At 37.0% G+C, this 18277-nt stretch overlaps 1 protein-coding gene across 2 annotated transcripts in view; it reads right to left on the bottom strand.

The window, feature by feature from the left end:
* Positions 1 to 754: 754 nt before the first annotated feature.
* The window catches only part of LOC147917784 (membrane cofactor protein-like), a 35482-nt gene continuing 17959 nt past the window's right edge, over positions 755 to 18277 (bottom strand). The window contains exons 4-5 of one of the 2 annotated variants that reach the window (XM_087439788.1): positions 16597 to 16679; positions 755 to 1667 (exon numbers count right to left, since the gene is read on the bottom strand). In XM_087439788.1, the coding sequence (XP_087295914.1) occupies positions 1660 to 1667; positions 16597 to 16679 (91 nt within the window). In that variant the 3' untranslated portion in view covers positions 755 to 1659. The remainder of the gene's footprint in view (positions 1668 to 16596; positions 16680 to 18277) is intronic. The other variant, XM_087439794.1, reaches the window with a different exon arrangement.

Raw genomic sequence — 18277 nt, forward strand, 5'->3', positions numbered from 1 at the left:
TAAAACTTCAACTCTATATTTAATTCAGAATTTCTGTTTATTTCTGCCCAACTTATCTTCCTAAAGTACCTCATCAGAGATTACAAGGGAAGGAGCACTTGCAGTGCAATATACACGTCTTTACAGAGTAAAACAGTGTTAACTCCGGTCCACTCGAGTCCCCAATTCATACTCTCCTCAGGCAATGTTTCTTTGGCCCAATTTGTGCTAGTAAATATAAAAGTGTAAAACAAAACTTGTAAAAGTGTAATTTGAATTAGCGTGGTGGTCCCTCCTTTTCCCACTGGCTTATGAGAGAGACCCTGCCTGGTGTGAGGACTCAGAAGAGGGGGATCTATTCCACCTGAGCATAAAGCGCTACCTGAGCTGTGTTCCCTTTTTCAGTCTCTTCCTACGACCAACAGCAAACACACAAAGTTAAGTTTCCTTTTCTGAAATGCACGGCTTCATCCTTACTCTGCCTTTTAGCAGAGGAGGTGAGACGCACACAAAGACTAAGGTTCTGATACAAGTGGATGGATTTATTCCCCACAAATCTGCCTACTTTTAGATGACATATTTGAAGTAAGACACCTCTTTATTCAAGTAGGGACGGAAAACCACCTACAGCCAGAATTTAGAGTGGATTCTAATTCTCTTAAAGATGGAGTTCTCTTTAAGAAAAGCACAAGGCCACAGTGCTCACGCTGTACCACGGGCTGGCGTCTTGTTATGGGGGTTAGAGCTCTCTAACTTTCACAGAAACAGCAACTGATTCTGAATCCTTACTGATTCCTTAGACTGGTTTATTGATGTTAAAAAAAGTGAAGAACAAACGCCATCCATAAACGTTACAGCTTCTTTACATCACCAAGAAGTTACAAATAATTTTTTAAAAAATAGAATTTTACCCTATTAACTTCAAGAGTATTTTCCAATAGTATTCTTCATTAAGGAAGTCAAACGTTCAAAATTCCAATTTTCAGTGTTCATGTTTTTAAATTTTAAGGTCTGAAGCAGTATAGACATATCTGTAAAGACTTTTGACAATAAACAATACACAAATCCAATTTTACACTTGTTGAAAGAACGAATCTTAGGAGTTGGCATTAATTTTTGAACAAAATATATTTCAAATTACTTTCCATACAAACGAAATGTAACTTCATTTTGAGTTATATTTCTCCAAATTCAGATATTTCATTAAAAAAAATCATTTCCCCATCTTAATACTACCAGGGATTGTGTTAAGTCCATCTATATTGTCAGAAATAGCAGAATTTCCTTCCTTTGTATAGCTGAATAGTATTCCATTGTATATATATACCACATTATCTATTCATCCATCAATGGACACTTAGGTTGTTTGCATGTCTTGGTTATTGTAATTAATGCTGCAATAAACAGGGAGGTGCAGAAATCTCTTCCACACAGTGATTTAGTTTCCTTTGGATAATATCTGGAAGTAGAATGGCTGGATCATATGATAGTTCTATTTTTCATCTTTTGAGGAGCCTCCATATTGTTTTCCGTAGTAGTTACACAAATTCACTGTAGATCTTAACACTTTAACAGAATCAAAAGATAAACTGATGCAGTGGTTTGTGGAAACCATTTAGTGCGTCTGCTCTGCTGGAGTGGTTGATTTCTGCTGCTGAACTGTGTTTGCAGCACTCTCCTCTATTTCCCTACAAGGCAAGGTAAAAAGATAGCATCAGAGATAAACATAATTAAATAGAGAAATTCACCAGAAGCCCATTTAGAAAATGGACAACTAAAAAAACCCTGTATTTATAATATTAAGAGTCTGTGAACTAAGAAAAAATGATTCTTTTACTATCAAATATTCAACTCATCTCACTCCAGAAACATTTCTTCTACCCCTGTATTATATTTTTGAATCTCTGCAAAGCAAGAAATAGAGTAGTCACATATAAAGTACTAGTAAATATTTCCTCTTTATAATTTAGGGCCAATTGGAAAGACTGGAGAGAAACACATATTTTCCTAAAATCACAATTTTAAATCTGGGGCTGGGATGAAATTTTTAAAAAAGTAATGATTCCCAGTGTTCAAGTTCAATAATGCCTCATTTACCCCTCACTGTCAAGGAAATCCTGTGTTCCAGTAAGAGATTCTCCTAAATAACTGAAGTTTCCATCACACTTTCATTGTCACAATAGATACCTTTCTAAAATCTATTATTCTAGTTCAGATCTGTCCAAAGAAATGTAATGCAAATCACATAGGTAATTTTAAATTTTCTAGAAGTCACATTTAAAAAAGTAAAAGAAACGGGAAAATTAATTTTAATATACTTTACTTAGCCCAATGTAGTCAAAATATTAACATTTTGCCATTTATTTTATATTTTTCGTGCTAAGTCTTTGAAATCTGGCGTGTATTTCACACCTCCAGCACATCTTCCCTTGGACTAGCCACTTCTGAAGTCCTCAGTAGCTACACACTGCTATTGCCTATTGAATTGGAAAATGTAGTTCTAGTCCCTACCTTATTAGTGAATTGACTCTGAGAGACTAAAACTAAATTTGGGCGAGTCAGTTATGCTTGCCACATGCAAACACTTCAGGGATGCCTACCAATGTAACAGCTAACCATGTTAATTTCGGATACTTGACTATTTCTCTTGTGGGGGAGCCCATCATTATGAACCATCACTGGCACAGTAAGACCGCAATTTTTAAGGACAGTTGTTGTGAGTGACTTAATTACTAGGCCTGTCAGTATTTCTCCAAGATCACTATATTTTTCTATTTTTTGAAGTCAATATATTTTTTGTTCTGTAGTAGTGGAATCCTTTTCTTTAAATAGAATTTTAAATAGAAATTCAATATATGAGAAAGATAAATAAGCATTAGTATAAATTTAAAGAAGTATTTATTTGATGTAACAATGAAGCTATTTGAAGATGATAAAAATTGGAAACTGAACCACTAAGTACAGACATTTTCTATTAACTTCAGCGTTCATTTAATTAACTTCAAATGTTGATAGACACCTTGAAGCTCACGACAGTGTGAAAACTACTTTCCTGGGTGGCTTTAGCCTCAAAGGAATGCTAGGAGCCCAGGAAGACACACAGAGCTGGGTGGGCCCAGACTGCCCTTCTAGCTGGTATGTTCTGTCTCTCCCTTTCCCCTGTGCTCACAGACACCACTCGGCTTTACCAAGAAACTGCCCTTCCTGTTGCCCTTTGCAGAATCTCTCCCCAAACTCTTTTTCTTTATTTTTTATATTTATTTTATTTTATTTTCAATTATTTTGTTGATATCATAATGGTTTATAACATTGTGTAATTTCAGGTGTACATTATTATTTATCAATTTCTGTATAGACTGCATTGTGCTCACCACCCATAGACTCATTTTCATCCATCAGCATACATACGTGCCTCTTTACCCCTTTTGCCCACTCCCAGCCCTCTTCCCCTCTGGTAACCACTAGTCTGTTCTCTTTATCCATGTGATTGTTTATCTTCCACACATGAGTGAAATCATGCAGTATTTATCTCTGTCTGGTTTATTTCACTTAACATCATACACTTAAGGTCCATCCATGTTGTTGCAAATGGGACGATTTTGTCTTTTTTTATGGCTGAATTGTATTCCACTGTATATATATACCAAATCTTATTTATCCATTCATCTGTAGAAGGGCACTTGGGTTGCTTCCACATCTTGGCTATTGTGAATAATGCTGCAATGAAAATAGGGGTGCATAAACCTCTTTGGATTATTGATTTCAAGTTCATTGGATAAATACCCAGTAGTGGGACAGCTGGATCATATGGTATTTCTATTTTTTGTGAAATCTCCAGACTGTTTTCCACAGTGGCTGCACCAGTTTGCATTCCCATCAGCGGTGTGTGAGGGTTCCCTTTTGTCCACATCCTCTCCAATATTTATTATTTTTTGTATATTGGTAATTATAGCCATTCTGACAGGCATAAGATGATATCTACAATGATATCATTGTAGTTTTAATTTGTATTTCCCTAATAATTAGAGATGATGAATATCTCTTCATGTGTCTGTTGGCCATCTGTATATCTTCTTTGGAAAAATATCTGTTCATATCCTCTGCTCATATTTTGATTGGGTTGTTGAGTTTTATGAGTTCTTTATATATTTTGGAAATTAACCTCTTCTTGGTTATATGTTTTGCAAATATTTTCTCCTAGTAGGTGGATTGTCTTTTCGTTTTGTTCATGGCTTCCTTTGTCTTACAGAAGTTTTTCAGTCTGATGTAGTCCCATCTGTTAATTTTTTCTTTTGTTTTCCTTGCCTGAGTAGACATGGTATTTGAAAAGATGCTACTAAGACTAAAGTCAAAGAGTGTACTGCCTATATTTTCTTTTAGGTGTTTTATGGTTTCAGGTCCTACATTCAAGTCTTTTATCCATTTTGAGTTAATTTTTGTGTATTGTGCAAGGTAATGGTCTACTTTCATTCTTTTGCAAATGGCTGTTCAGTTTTCCCAACACCATTTATTGAAGAGACTTTCCTTTCTCCCTTGTATCTTCTTGGCTCCTTTGTCAAAGATTAACTGTCCACAGATGTGTGGTTTTATTTCTGTGCTATCAATTCTGTTCCATTGATTTGTGTGTCTGTTTTTGTGCCTGTACCATGCTGTTTTGATTACTATAGTTTTGTAGTATATTTTGAAGTCAGGGATTCTGATGCCTCCAGCATTGTTCTTTTTCTCAGGATTGCTTTGGCTATTCAAGGTCTTTTATTGTTCCCTATAGGTTTTAGTATTCTTTGTTCTATTTCCATGAAGAATGTCATTGGGGTTCTGATTGGGATTGCATTGAATCTGTAGATTGCTTTAGGTAATATGGACATTTTAACTATGCTTATTCTTCCAATCCATCTGTGTCCATCTTACTCTATTTTGTATGTGGGACACCACCACAGCATGGCTTGATGAGCAGTGTGTTGGCCCGCACCTGGGATCCAAACCTGCGAACCCCAGGCCACCGAAGCAGAGCACACGAACTTAACTACTACACCACTGGGCCGGCTCAATCCTTTTATTTGTTTTTCTTGCCTAATTGCTCTGGCCAAAATCTCTATTAATATTTTGAATAGGAGTGGTGACAGTGGGCATCCTTATCTTGTTCCTGTTCTCAGAGGGATGGCTTTCAGTTTTTCACCATTAAGTATGATGTTGGCTGTGGGTTGGTCATATATGCCCTTTATTATGTTGAAGTCCTTTCCTTCTATACCCATTTTATTCAGAGTTTTTATCATAAATGTGATGTTGGATCTTGTAAAATACTTTCTCTGCATCTATTGAGATGTCATGTGGTTTTTATTCCTTATTTTGTTAATATGGTGTATCACATTGATTGATTTGCAAATGTTGAACCATCCCTGTGTCCCTGGTATAAATCCCATTTGATCATGGTGTATGATCCTTTTAATGTATTGCTGTGTTTGGTTTGCCAATATTTTGTTGAGGATTTTTGCATCTATGTTCATCAGTGACATTGGCCTGTGATTTTTCCTTCTTTGTGCTGTCCTTGCCTGATTTTGGTATCAGGGTAATGTTGGCCTCATAGAATGACTTAGGAAGCATTCTGTCTTCTTCGATTTTATGGAACAATTTGAGAAGGATAGGTATTAGATCTTTGAACGTTTGGTAGAATTCTTCAGAAAAGCCATCTGGTCGTGGACTTTTATTTTTTGGGAGGTTTTTGATTACTGTTTCAATCTCTTTACTTTTTTTTTTTTTGATTACAAAAATCGTTTATTGATGATTTATTGTCTACTACAGGCAGTCAATTTTGGAGATATAAGAGTGAATAGATAACATTTTCCTTTTTTTTTTAAATTTTTTGTTTATTGCAGTAACATTGGTTTATAACATTGTAAAAATTTCAGGTGTACATCATTATACTTCTATTTCTGCATAGATTACATCATGTTCAACACCAAAATACTAATTACAACCCATCACCACACACAAGTACCGAATTATCCCTTTCACCCTCCACCCTCCCCCATTCCCTACTGTGTTATTCACAATAGCCAAGACTTGGAAGCAACCTAAGTGCCCATCAAGTGACTAATGGATAAAGAAGATGTGGTATATATACACAATGGAATACTACTCAGCCATAAGAAACGATAAATCCAGCCATTTGTGACAACATGGATGGACATTGAGGGTATAATGCAAAGTGAAATAAGTCAGAGGGAGAAGGTCAAATACAGTATGATTGCCTTCATTAAGTAGTAGATAATAACAACAATAAACAAACACACAGGGACAGAGACTGGATTGGTGGTTATCAATCTCTTTACTTGTGATTGGTCTAGTCAGATTCTCTATTTCTTCTTGATTCAGTTTTAGGAGAGTGTATGAGTCTAAGAATTTATCCATTTCTTCCAGGTTACCTAATTTGTGGGCATATAGTTTTTCATAGTATTCTCTTATGATACTTTGTATTTCTGTGGTATCCATTGTAATTATTCCTCTTTCATTTCTAATTTTATTTATTTGAGCCTTCTGTTGTTCTTTTGGGACTGGCTAAGCGTTTGTCAATTTTGTTTATTTTCTCAAAGAACAACCTTAGTTTCATTGATCCTTTCTACTGTTTTTTAGTTTCTATTTCATTAATTTCTGCTCTAATTTTTATCATTTCCCTCCTTCTGCTGACTTTAGGCTTTGTTTGTCCTTTTTCTAGTTCTGTTAGGTATAGTTTAAGATTACTTATTTGAGATTTTTCTTGTTTGTTGAGGTGCACCTGTATTCCTATAAATTTCCATGAGAGTTGGTATGTTGTATTTTCATTTTCATTTGTCTTCAGGTTTTTTTTTAATTTCTCCTTTGATTTCTTCATTGATCCAATGGTTGTTCAGTATCATGTTGTTTAGTCTCCACATATTGTGACTCTCGTAGCTTTTTTTTTGTAGTTGATTTCTAGTTTTATAGCATTGTGGTTGGAAAAGATGCTTGGTATGATTTCAATCTTCTTAAATTTATTGAGGCTTGCCTTGTTTCCCAACACATGGTCTATCTTTGAGAATGGTCCATGTGCACTTGACAAGAATGTGTATTCTGCTGTTTTTGGATGGAATGCTCTCTATATATCTATTAAGTCCATCTGATCAAGTGCTTCATTTAAATCCACTATTTCCTTGTTGACTTTCTGTCTGGGCAATCTAGTCAATGATGTAAGTGGGATTTTGAGGTCTCTTTTTATTATTGTGTTGCTGTTAATGTCTCCCTTTAGGTCTGTTAACAGTTGCTGTATATGCTTTGGTGCTCCTGCACTAGGTGCATATATATTCATAAGTGTTATGTCCTGTTGGTAGAAAGTCCGTTTTATCATTATATAGTGCCCCTGTTTGTCTCTCATTATCTTTATCTTGAAGTCTACTTTGTCTGATATAAGTATGGCAACACCTGCTTTCTTTTGTTGGCTATTTGCTTGGAGTATTGTCTTCCATCCCTTCACTCTGAGCCTATGTTTGTCTTTAGAACTGAGATGTGTTTCCTGGAGGCAGCATATTGTTGGGTCTTGTTTTTTAATCCATCCAGCTACTTCGTGTCTTTTGAATGGAGCATTCAATCCATTTATATTTAGAGTGATTATCGATATATGAAGGCTTAGAACTGCCATTTTATGTCTTGTTTTCCTGTTGTTCTATATTTCCATTGTATCTCTTCCTTTATATTTCTGATGCCATTTCATTTTGGTGGTATTCTGTGGCGGTTTTCTCAGTTTTCTCTTCTTTTTATGTATTGTGGCTCTGCTCTGATTTTCTGTTTAGTGGTTACTGTGAGGTTTGTATCAAAGATCTCGTAGATGCGATAGTCCACTTTCTGACAGCCTCTTATCTCCATTAGCCTAAGCATGTTCCATTCCTCTCCTCTTCCCCCTCTGAGTTATTGTTGTCACAAATTATTCTCTTTTGTACTGTGAGTTTGTGACTAAGTTAAAGTGTTTATAGTTACTTTTGAGGCTTTCCTTCCCTTTATCTTTTAAGTTATCATTAAGTATTTGCTACCCTGTTCTGAAAGAGAGGTGCAGTTTTCTGATTTTGTTTGTCTATTTATTTCCTTGCTCAAAGCTTTATAGACCTTTGCCTTTTTGTTTCAGGTATGAGGGTATCCTTGATCATTTCTTGTAGGGGAGGTCTAGTGGTGATGAACTCCCTCAACTTTTGTTTATCTGGGAAAGCTTTTATTTCTCTTTCGTATCTGAAGGATAGTTTCACTGGATAGAGTATTCTTGGCTGAAAGTTTTTGCCTTTCAGTATTTGGAATTTATCATTCCATTCTCTCCTAGCCTGTAAGATTTCTGCCAAGAAATCTGCTGAAAGCCTGATAGGGGTTCCCTTGTAGGTTATTTTCTTCTGCCTTGCTGCCCTTAATATTTTTTCTTTGTCATTGCCTTTTGACAGTTTTACTATTATACGCCTTGGGGAAGGTCTTTCAGCATTGATGTAATTAGGAGTGCTATTGGCTTCATGTATTTGTAAGTCCGGTTCCTTCCCAGGTTTGGGAAGTACTCAGCTATTATTTCTTTGAACAAGCTGTCTGCTCCTTTCTCCCTCTGGAATACCTATAATCCTTATGTTGTTTTTCCTAGGTGAGTGGGGTATTTTTTGAAGAATTCCTTCATTTTCTAAAAATCTTAGTTCTCTCTCCTCCACCTGAAGCATTTCTATATTCCTATCCTCTAAATAACTAATTCTTTCCTGCATAATGTGAGCTGTAATTTTTAAGGATTCTAGATTATTTTTTTTCTCATTAATAGTGTTCCTCATATCCAGAATTTCTGGTTTTTCTTTTTTTGTTTAGAGTTTCAATCTCTTTGGAGAAGTATTCCTTCTTCTCATTAATTTTATTCCTGAGCTCATTAAAGTGTCTGAGTTTTCTTGTAACTCACTGCGTTTCTTTATGACAGCTATTTTGAATTCTCTTTAATTTAGATTGTAAATTTCTGTGACTTCAGGGTTGGATTCTGGGGACTTGTCATTTTCCTCTTGCTCTGAATTGTTGCTGTAGTTTCTTATGGTGTTTGATGAACTAATTCTTTGCTGGTATATTTGTGCTACTATCAGTTTACAGATTTTACTTCTTACCGCTGGGGGGAAGCAGGAGTTGTGTTTCTGATCCCACTGCATTTGCTGGAAGTGGTGGGGATACGGTGGGCAGTCCCACTGGCCAGAAAAGCATTTGTACATGAGCTCAGTGCTGCTGCTACATCTTCTTACAGTTGCACTGAGGCACGTTTCCACTTGTGGGGCCACAGCAGTTTTATGGGCACTCCTGCCAGCTGAGAAAGCATTCGCAGGTATGCTTAGACCTGCTGCTGCCTCTTCTTAAGGTTGCGCTGGATGCTCTGCTTGGTGGGTGGGTCTTCTTCATGGGGTCGGAGCCTGCCACTTGTTGGGACCACAGTGGCACAGGGGGCTCTCCTGGCAGCCGGGAAAGTGTTTGCATGTGAGCTCAGGGCTGCCTCCACCTCTTCTTACAGTCACGCCAAGGCAAGTTCCCACTTGCAGGACCACAACAGCACTATGGGTGCTCCCGGCTGGGAAAGCATTCACATGCATACACAGGGCTGCCAGGGAAGGGTTGGAGAGGGCTCACCTATCTCCACTACATCCCTGAGGCACAGTGCATCCAGCATCAGTTGTATAGCTGCGTGGGTCTCTCAGGCATTCTGTTGCACTGTGTGGGTATCCTCCATTGGTCAATGAATTTCCACTTAGTTGTAGTGCAGAAGGGGAGATAAATGGAACAGCTAACTCTGCCATGTTGCGGACATCACCCCAAACTCTTGATTGTAACCTAGAGTAGCGCCTCACATTGTAAGTGATGGGATACACATCTCTCTCTCTTCCCAGCTGCGTAGACACACTTTTTGGCAAAAATAGAGGAACATTTCAAATTTATTTCATTCAAAGACAGAGGGTGGATGGGGTCAAAGGGTTTAAGGCAGTGTAATTCATAATTTTTCAAAATCTGAGGGTTTTTTTTGTTTGTTTCTCTTTCATATGCTAAAAATATTCTGGTCAAGGGAAACAGATAAATGCCTTTACAGAATTATTTACAAGTTGACATTGAATACATTTACGAAATTAAGTAAAATGTATTTTGGTTTCTGTAAAAGGACATTTTTTCCTCCTTGTACTTAGAATGAACAGATTCTGTGATTATTTCCCATTGGGCTAAAAAATTTCCTCACTTTCCAATCACAGCTGCTAGAAGTTAGTGGAAGCTACATAGTTTGATAAAATGACGAGGGAGACATTACTCTACTGGAGTGTACGTCAAAGCAAAAGCCATTAGGAATGTTATGTTTAGAACGGGAATGGTAGAAGAAAACACCAATCACTGAGCAAAGGCAACAGGACTCTGAGTGTCCTCTGATGTTTCCAGCCCACATATCTTAGCTCAGGTCATTGCTTTCTCAATGTTCACTGAATATTTTCCAAAGAAACGACATCTCTGAAAAGAAACACAACAGGAAGCAGATACATTTTAATAATAAAAGCAAACCTTTCTCTATCTCTTCTTCTCAGAGGGAAATAAATTGTACTTCTCTGTGGCTCTCACCAGTTAGGTAAGTGCTGAAGGGAGGAAGGGAAAAGGGCTGAATATAAAAGTGACATCAAACCCAAAGGCAGCGAGAGTGGCATAATATGTGGGGTCAAATCAACGACAGAGGAGAATGGAGGTAAAGCTGATCATTAGGTTCATAAATTAAGACTTCTCTGATTCTCACTTAGGAATTTGAAACAGGAAGTTTGTGCAAGAAGCTTGGAAATCTTATAGATTATACAGCAGATAAACCAATTCTGAATTTCTGTGCAATCTGTTTACCTCTGAAACCATTTAGCCTGAAGTGAATAATGTAAACTCTCTCTCACAGAAAACAGACTGTGTGAGAAGGGGTCCTGGTCTCTAGCACCTTATTTTGAGGGAATACACAGGCCATATATTAAATCCATGTGATATTGTTTTGGAAATCAATTTTATGACAAGTTGTACATTTTGAGATGCACCTGGACTTTTGCATTGAGTACAGTTTCTTCCCGGGCACATTTGTTTTGAACCTGAGGAAGATCACTGTAAAACATAGTATGTGACCTCCCATTTTTCTGGGACAGATCTGAATTTTGTAAATGTGCTATTGAAACTAATTATAAAATCTTTGTTACTTATTAATTTTCTATTAAAAATTTTTGAAGAGTTTGTTGAATGCTCAAGAATTTGAGAACGAAGTAGAACAATGTTCAAGTTAACTGGATCCTTCAATTTTTTGCTCATTATCATTATACTCACCACCACTTGAAGTGGCCACTATATATATAAACCAAAAAACTTTTGTACCATTCATTTCAGCAGACAGCTTAAAAATTACAAAGTTATTCAATTAGTCATTATTCATATAACATTAAAAACAGGTTTAAGGTATAACACATAATAAATAACCTTGACGGAAAAAAACAAAACCTATTTAGTCACAGGTATTAAAATACATAAATTATGCTAAGAACTCTAAAGAAATGAGTGAATTCTCAGTTATCCAGGGATGCTTTAAGCAGAGTAAAGAAAATCATGCATTTATGGAAAAAAAATCTTTACAAATAAGTGAAAACATTAATGTAAACTAAAGGCATCCGTCTCTTGGAATCACACAGTCATGACATGCAAAAGAGGACTCAAGCAGTAGCAAAGGACAGGGAAGGGCTGTGGATCTCAAGACTAGAAAGTAGGGTAGAAAGATCAGTGAAGAAAGGACAGTAGAAAGGAAAGGGACGGAGCATGTATGTGGGGCACATTTGAGACCAACTGGGATCTTATTCTATTCTTGGCCGAAGAATAAGAATCAGAGAACTACAGCAGGATACTTTAACCTTGTGACCATTTTTCATCAAGTAATTTAAATATGTTTAATGATCTTAAAATGACTACTTATACTATTTTTGTACTGTGCTATGAAGGATGTGGAGGGGTAACTGTGTTTCCAAATCATCGTAAGTACAGTTTACATCAAATCCATTTTGCACCAAGTTATAACAGGAATTTGGGATTATCTATGCCTGGTACCCTGCTTCCAGAAGTACCCCTAGAAATAGAGAAGTAACTGCACACATTTTATAGTCTTGTAAAGGAGCTTCTCAGGCAACAACAGTCAATTTGGGGAGAAGATTATGGACATTAAACAGTGCAAAGAATATAATAAAAATCCTGACTTCTTTTAAGGAAAAGCAAAGTAAGCTAAGTATTACCCCATACTCTTTTACAAAACATACATATAGATGAGGAGTCTTTAAAAAATCCAATTATGTCAAACAGGAGAAAAATTTGCCAATAAACTGGATGGTGTTTCTTCACATTTCAAGAATATGGCACATCAATAACAGTCTACACGCTGGATCCCTAAAGTGATGTCCAGGCCCAGCAGCAGCGTCACCTGGGAGCTCAACAGAAATGGACTCTCAGATTACTGATGCTACTGAGCCTTTAATCTGGCGGAACAACGCTCAGATAATTGTTCAGCTTTAAAGGATCCTTTAAGCGGTAGCTAGACAGAGTTTGATTAGTACTTAACAAAAAGGACCTTTAAAGATTCTGATGCAGTGATGTTTTAAAAAAAGAAGGAAAGTGAGGAGCAGGAAGCTATTTTGTTTTAGGTTCTTGAGAATTCATTTCTACACAAACACTTTGGACTTGTAAAAGTATTCTACCCATAGTACTTCCAAGTCAGACTGCTGTGTATATGTATTTTTAAAAACACACTACTGATAGAGAAATCAAATATGCATATCATGTGTTCCACAAATATAAGATTTAAGATTCAAATGAAGGCATCTTGGGTATTTTAAAATGACAATGAAGTAATATAAAAAAAGTCTGAGCTCTTTATGAGTGAAGAATGTACTTGTATTATATAGTCCAAACGTAGTGATTTTTTTTTCTTATTTTCTTTTTTTAATTTTTTGTTTATTGCAGTAACATTGGTTTACAACATTGTAAAAATTTCAGGTGTACATCACTACACCTCCACTTCTGCACAGATTACATCATGTTCACCACCAAAACACCAACTACAACCCATCACCACACACGTACCGAACCATCCCCTTCACCACCCTCCCTCCCCCCCGGCAACCACCAAGCCAATCTCTGACCCTATGTGCTTGTTTATTGTTGTTATTATCTACTACTTAATGAAGGAAATCATACGGTATTTGACCTTCTCCCTCTGACTTATTTCACTTTGCATTATACCCTCAATGTCCATCCATGTTGTCACAAATGGCTGGATTTCATCGTTTCTTATGGCTGAGTAGTATTCCATTGTGTATATATACCACATCTTCTTTATCCATTCGTCCCTTGATGGGCACTTAGGTTGCTTCTGTCTTGGTTATTGTGAATAACGCTGCAATGAACACAGGGGTGTATGTACCTTTACAAACTGGTGTTTTCAAGTTCTTTGGATAAATACCCAACAGTGGAATAGCTGGATCATATGGTAGTTCTAACCTTGATTTTTTGAGGAATCTCCATACAGTTTTCCATAGTGGCTGCACCAGTTTGCACTCCCACCAGCAGTGTATGAGAGTTCCCTTCTGTCCACATCCTCTCCAACACATGTTGTTTCCTGTCTTGTTAGTTATAGCCATTCTGACGGGCGTGAGGTGATATCTCATTGTAGTTTTGATTTGCATTTCCCTGATAGTGATTTTGAACATCTTTTCATGCGTCTGTTGGCCATCTGTATATCTTCTTTGGAGAAATGTCTGTTCAGGTCTTTTGCCCATTTTTTAATTGGGTTGGTAGTTTTTTTTGTTGTTGAGATGCACGAGTTCTTTATATATTTTGGAGATTAAGCCCTTATCAGATGTATGGTTTGCAAATATCTTCTCTCAATTGTTAGGTTGTCTTTTTGTTTTGTTGATGGTTTCCTTTGCTGTGCAGAAGCTTTTTAGTTTGATGTAGTCCCATTTGTTTATTTTTTCTATTGTTTCTCTTGCCCGGTCAGACACGGTGTTTGAAAAGATGTTGCTAAGACTGATGTCGAAGAGCGTACTGCCTATGTTTTCTTCTAGAAGTTTCACAGTTTCAGGTCTTACATTCAAGTCTTTAATCCATTTGGAGTTAATTTTTGTGTATGGTGTAAGGTAAGGGTCTCCTTTCATTTTTTTGCATGTGGCTATCTAGTTTTCCCAACACCATTTGTTGAAGAGACTTTCTTTTCCCCATTGTATGTTCTTGGATCCTTTGTCAAAGATTAGCTGTCCATAGATGTGTGGGTTTATTTCTGGGCCTTTGATTCTATTCCATTGATCTGTGTGTCTGTTTTTGTGCCAGTACCATGCTGTTTTGGTTACTATAGCTTTGTAGTATATTTTGAAATCAGGGAGTGTGATACCTCCAGCTTCGTTCTTTTTTCTCAGGATTCCTTTAGCTATTAGGGGTCTTGTGTTGTTCCATATAAATTTTAGGATTGTTTGTCCTATTTCTGTGAAAAATGTTGTTGGAACTTTGATAGGGATTGCAGTGAATCTATAGATGGCTTTAGGAAGTATGGACATTTTAACTATGTTAATTCTTCCAATCCACAGCACGGAATATCTTTCGATTTCTTTGTGTCTTCTTCAATTTATTTCAGAAATGTTTTATAGTTTTTGGTGTACACATCTTTCACCTCTTTGGTTGAGTTTATTCCTAGATATTTTATTCTTTTTGTTGCAATTGTAAATGGGATGGTATTCTTAATTTCTCTTTCTGCTACTTCGTTGTTAGTGTACAGAAATGCAACTGATTTTTGTATGTTGATTTTGTATCCTGCAACTTTACCATATTCGTTTATTACTTCTAAAGTTTTCTGGTGGATTCTTTAGGGTTTTCTATATATAAAATCATGTCATCTGCGAACAGTGACAGGTTCACTTCTTCCTTTCCAATTTGGATCCCTTTTCTTTCTTTCTCTTGCCTGATTGCTCTGGCTAGGACTTCCAGTACTATGTTAAATAGGAGTGGTGACAGTGGGCATCCTTGTCTGGTTCCTGTTCTTAGAGGGATAGCTTTCAGTTTTTCACCATTGAGGATGATATTAGCTGTGGGTTTCTCATATATGGTCTTTATTATGTTGAGGTACTTTCCTTCTATACCCATTTTATTCAGAGTTTTTATCATAAATGGATGCTGGATCTTGTCAAATGCTTTCTCTGCATCTATTGAGATGATCATGTGATTTTTATTTTTCATTTTATTAATGTGGTGTATTACGTTGATTGATTTACGAATGTTAAACCATCCCTGCATACCTGGAATAAATCCCACTTGATCATGGTGTATTATCTTTTTAACGTATTGTTGTATGTGATTTGCTAGTATTTTGTTGAGGATTTTTGCATCAATGTTCATCAGTGATATTGGCCTGTAATTTTCTTTTTTTGTGTTGTCCTTGTCTGGTTTTGGTATCAGGGTAATGTCAGCTTCGTAGAATGAGTTAGGGAGCTTCCCCCCCTCCTCAATTTTTTGGAAGAGTTTCAGAAGGATAGGTATTAAGTCTTCTGTGAATGTTTGGTAGAATTCCCCAGGGAAGCCGTCTGGTCCTGGACTTTTATTTTGGGGGAGGTTTTTGATTACTGTTTCAATCTCCTTACTGGTGATTGGTCTATTCAAATTCTCTATTCTTCTTGTTCCAGTTTTGGAAGGTTGTATGCTTCTAAGAATTTATCCATTTCTTCCAGACTGTCAGATTGGTTGGCACATAGCTTTTCACAGTATGCTCTTATAATCTTTTGTATTTCTGAGGTATCTGTTGTAACCTCTCCTCTTTCATTTCTGATTTTACTTATTTGTGCCTTCTCTCTTTTTTTCTTGGTGAGTCTAGCTAAAGGTTTGTCAATTTTGTTGATCTTTTCAAAGAACCAGCTCTTGGTTTTATTAATTTTTTCGTCTCTATTTCATTTATTTCTGCTCTGATTTTTATTTTTTCCCTTCTTCTACTGATTTTGGCCTTTGTTTGCTCTTCTTTTTCCAGTTCCTTTAGGTGCACTGTTAGATTGTTTATTTGAGATTTTTCTTGTTTGTTTAGATAGGCCTGTATCGCTATAAACTTCCCTCTCAGAACCACTTTTGCTGTATCCCATAACTCCTGGCATGTAGTATTTTCATTTTCATTTGTCTCCAGGTATTGTCTTTTTTCACTTTCATCCTTATGAGTGTATGGTGAAATTTTCCAGAGGCTACAAACTGTGTGATAATGCAACAGACTGAACCCAGATGTCATCCTTTAAGAAAGATATTGAGGAGATTTGCGATAATGTAAAACAATGCCACTATTACCAATATTTGTTTTGGAAAATTGATGTTTCATAAAAATATGTTGCATATGTTAACATGTATTGAGCTTACTGTTCTTAAAAATGAATTAACAAATAATTATTTAAAATACATCCTAGTTTTAATTCCAATATAATGAATGTCAAGATATAAATGACATAAAGGAAACCTCGTTGGGGTCTTTGTTAATTTCAAAGGGGAAAAGGGTTCTGAGGCCAAAAAGTGTGACAACTGCTGCTCGAAATTCTAAAGAGAGAATACACTTACCTAGACATAATGGGGGATTGTCACTCCAACTTGCAATTTCTCCAAGTTCACAATATAGAATTTTTGGTCCAACTAAGTTAAAACTAAAAGAAAAAAGAAAAACTTACCGTGTTCTTTACTAGTTAACAAGATGCAAATAATAATGAACAAAAGTTTTATATGGTTGTTTTCCTGCCTGACAATAGTTTGAGAAAAAGTTTGTAAAACAATGAAACTGCTAATAAAACCTGCAATTTAATTAAAGAGTTTCTGCATTTGAACACACATTGGCCAAGAGGAAAAATGTCTAAATAAATGTGTCATAGCTGTCCGTCTACACTCTTTGCTATCTCTGGCAATCACATCACACATTCATTTCTGTGTCCTTGCTCACGCCATCTGCTCAGTAAGGACAACAGATGAGGAGAGAGAACAGGCCCAAAACCTTCCCCCCCTGGATTCAAGTCCCAGCTCCATGACTGACTTGTTATTTGAGCTTGGCCAAGTCCCTTAATGTTTCTCTTGCTCAGGTTCCTCATCTATGAAGAGGGGCTATAGAACGAACCTCAGGGGGTGTTCTGAGGACTAGATGAGGTAGCATCTGGCACACAGTGAGTGCCAGCTAAGTTTTAGCTCTTACTAATGTCCTTTAGATCAGAATATCTAAGAATAGCTCAGGAATACTACTGGAGGAAATCTCTGATGGTTTAAATTCACAGTACTCTCTCCTCCTTCTGGACTCGCATTGTAATGAGCATGAGTAATTCTATGTACTTGGTACTTCTCATTTTTGTTTTGCTTTGACATCTTTCTGGTTATATTGTGTTTCTCAAGAAGGCTATAACTTCTTGAGAAAAGTCTCTGTCTTAACCTTTTGGTATTCCTCAAAGTGCCCAACAGGCTCTCTCTCTATAAGTATCACCTGGATGTTCAATATCTTTACTTGATCAAATTAAAAAATAGTAACTAAAACGGACTGTACACACTTCCAGTGGACTCTTCCCTCAAGTCTCACTCGTTGATTCTATATTAGAATATATTAGGAGTGGATTCTGGGATGATGGCAAAGTAGGAAGCACCAGGAATCTGTGTCCCACCTAGACAACAACTGCACTGGTAGAATCGGCCTGAAGTAACTATTTACGAAGTCGGAGTCTGTTGATAGCTTGCAATTTCCCGAGGAAGACTTAGACAGGTAATTAGCCTTAATGTCCTTCAATATCAACTCCTACCACAGTGGCAACTACCCATCCGCCACCCCCAACAGGCAACTGTGCATGTGTCCCTGGAGCAGCTAAGAAGCAGCCTGTAGGAGCCAAGCTGGGCAAAAAGGACTCTGTCCTCCAATTATCGGGGATCTGTGCTCTTAACACTGAGTGCTGCTTCCGATCACAGAGAAGCTGACAAAGGGGTGGGAAGCCATTGCTGTCACACCTACGCACACCTTTGCAAGCCCCTCCACGCTGGCTGAAGTGACCTTCAAGGGATTTAAAGATCCAGCGCCTTTTGCTGCCAACTTCATTTTTCACTTTTTCCCCCTTCAGGAGCCAGACATTACAAACTAGAACATTGAAAAGCAAATGCATATGAGGGGAAAATTAGACAGTGACTATACAGGTCCAAGGAAAGGCTCAGAAAAGACCTGAGAAGACCTTCAGTTTATATGTCAGGCTGATCCTCAGCACAGAGACACTCTACAACG

This window comes from Ceratotherium simum, chromosome 2, assembly GCF_057802395.1.
Source record: "Ceratotherium simum simum isolate JZ-2026a chromosome 2, ASM5780239v1, whole genome shotgun sequence".
Classification (NCBI taxonomy): Eukaryota; Metazoa; Chordata; class Mammalia; order Perissodactyla; family Rhinocerotidae; genus Ceratotherium; species Ceratotherium simum.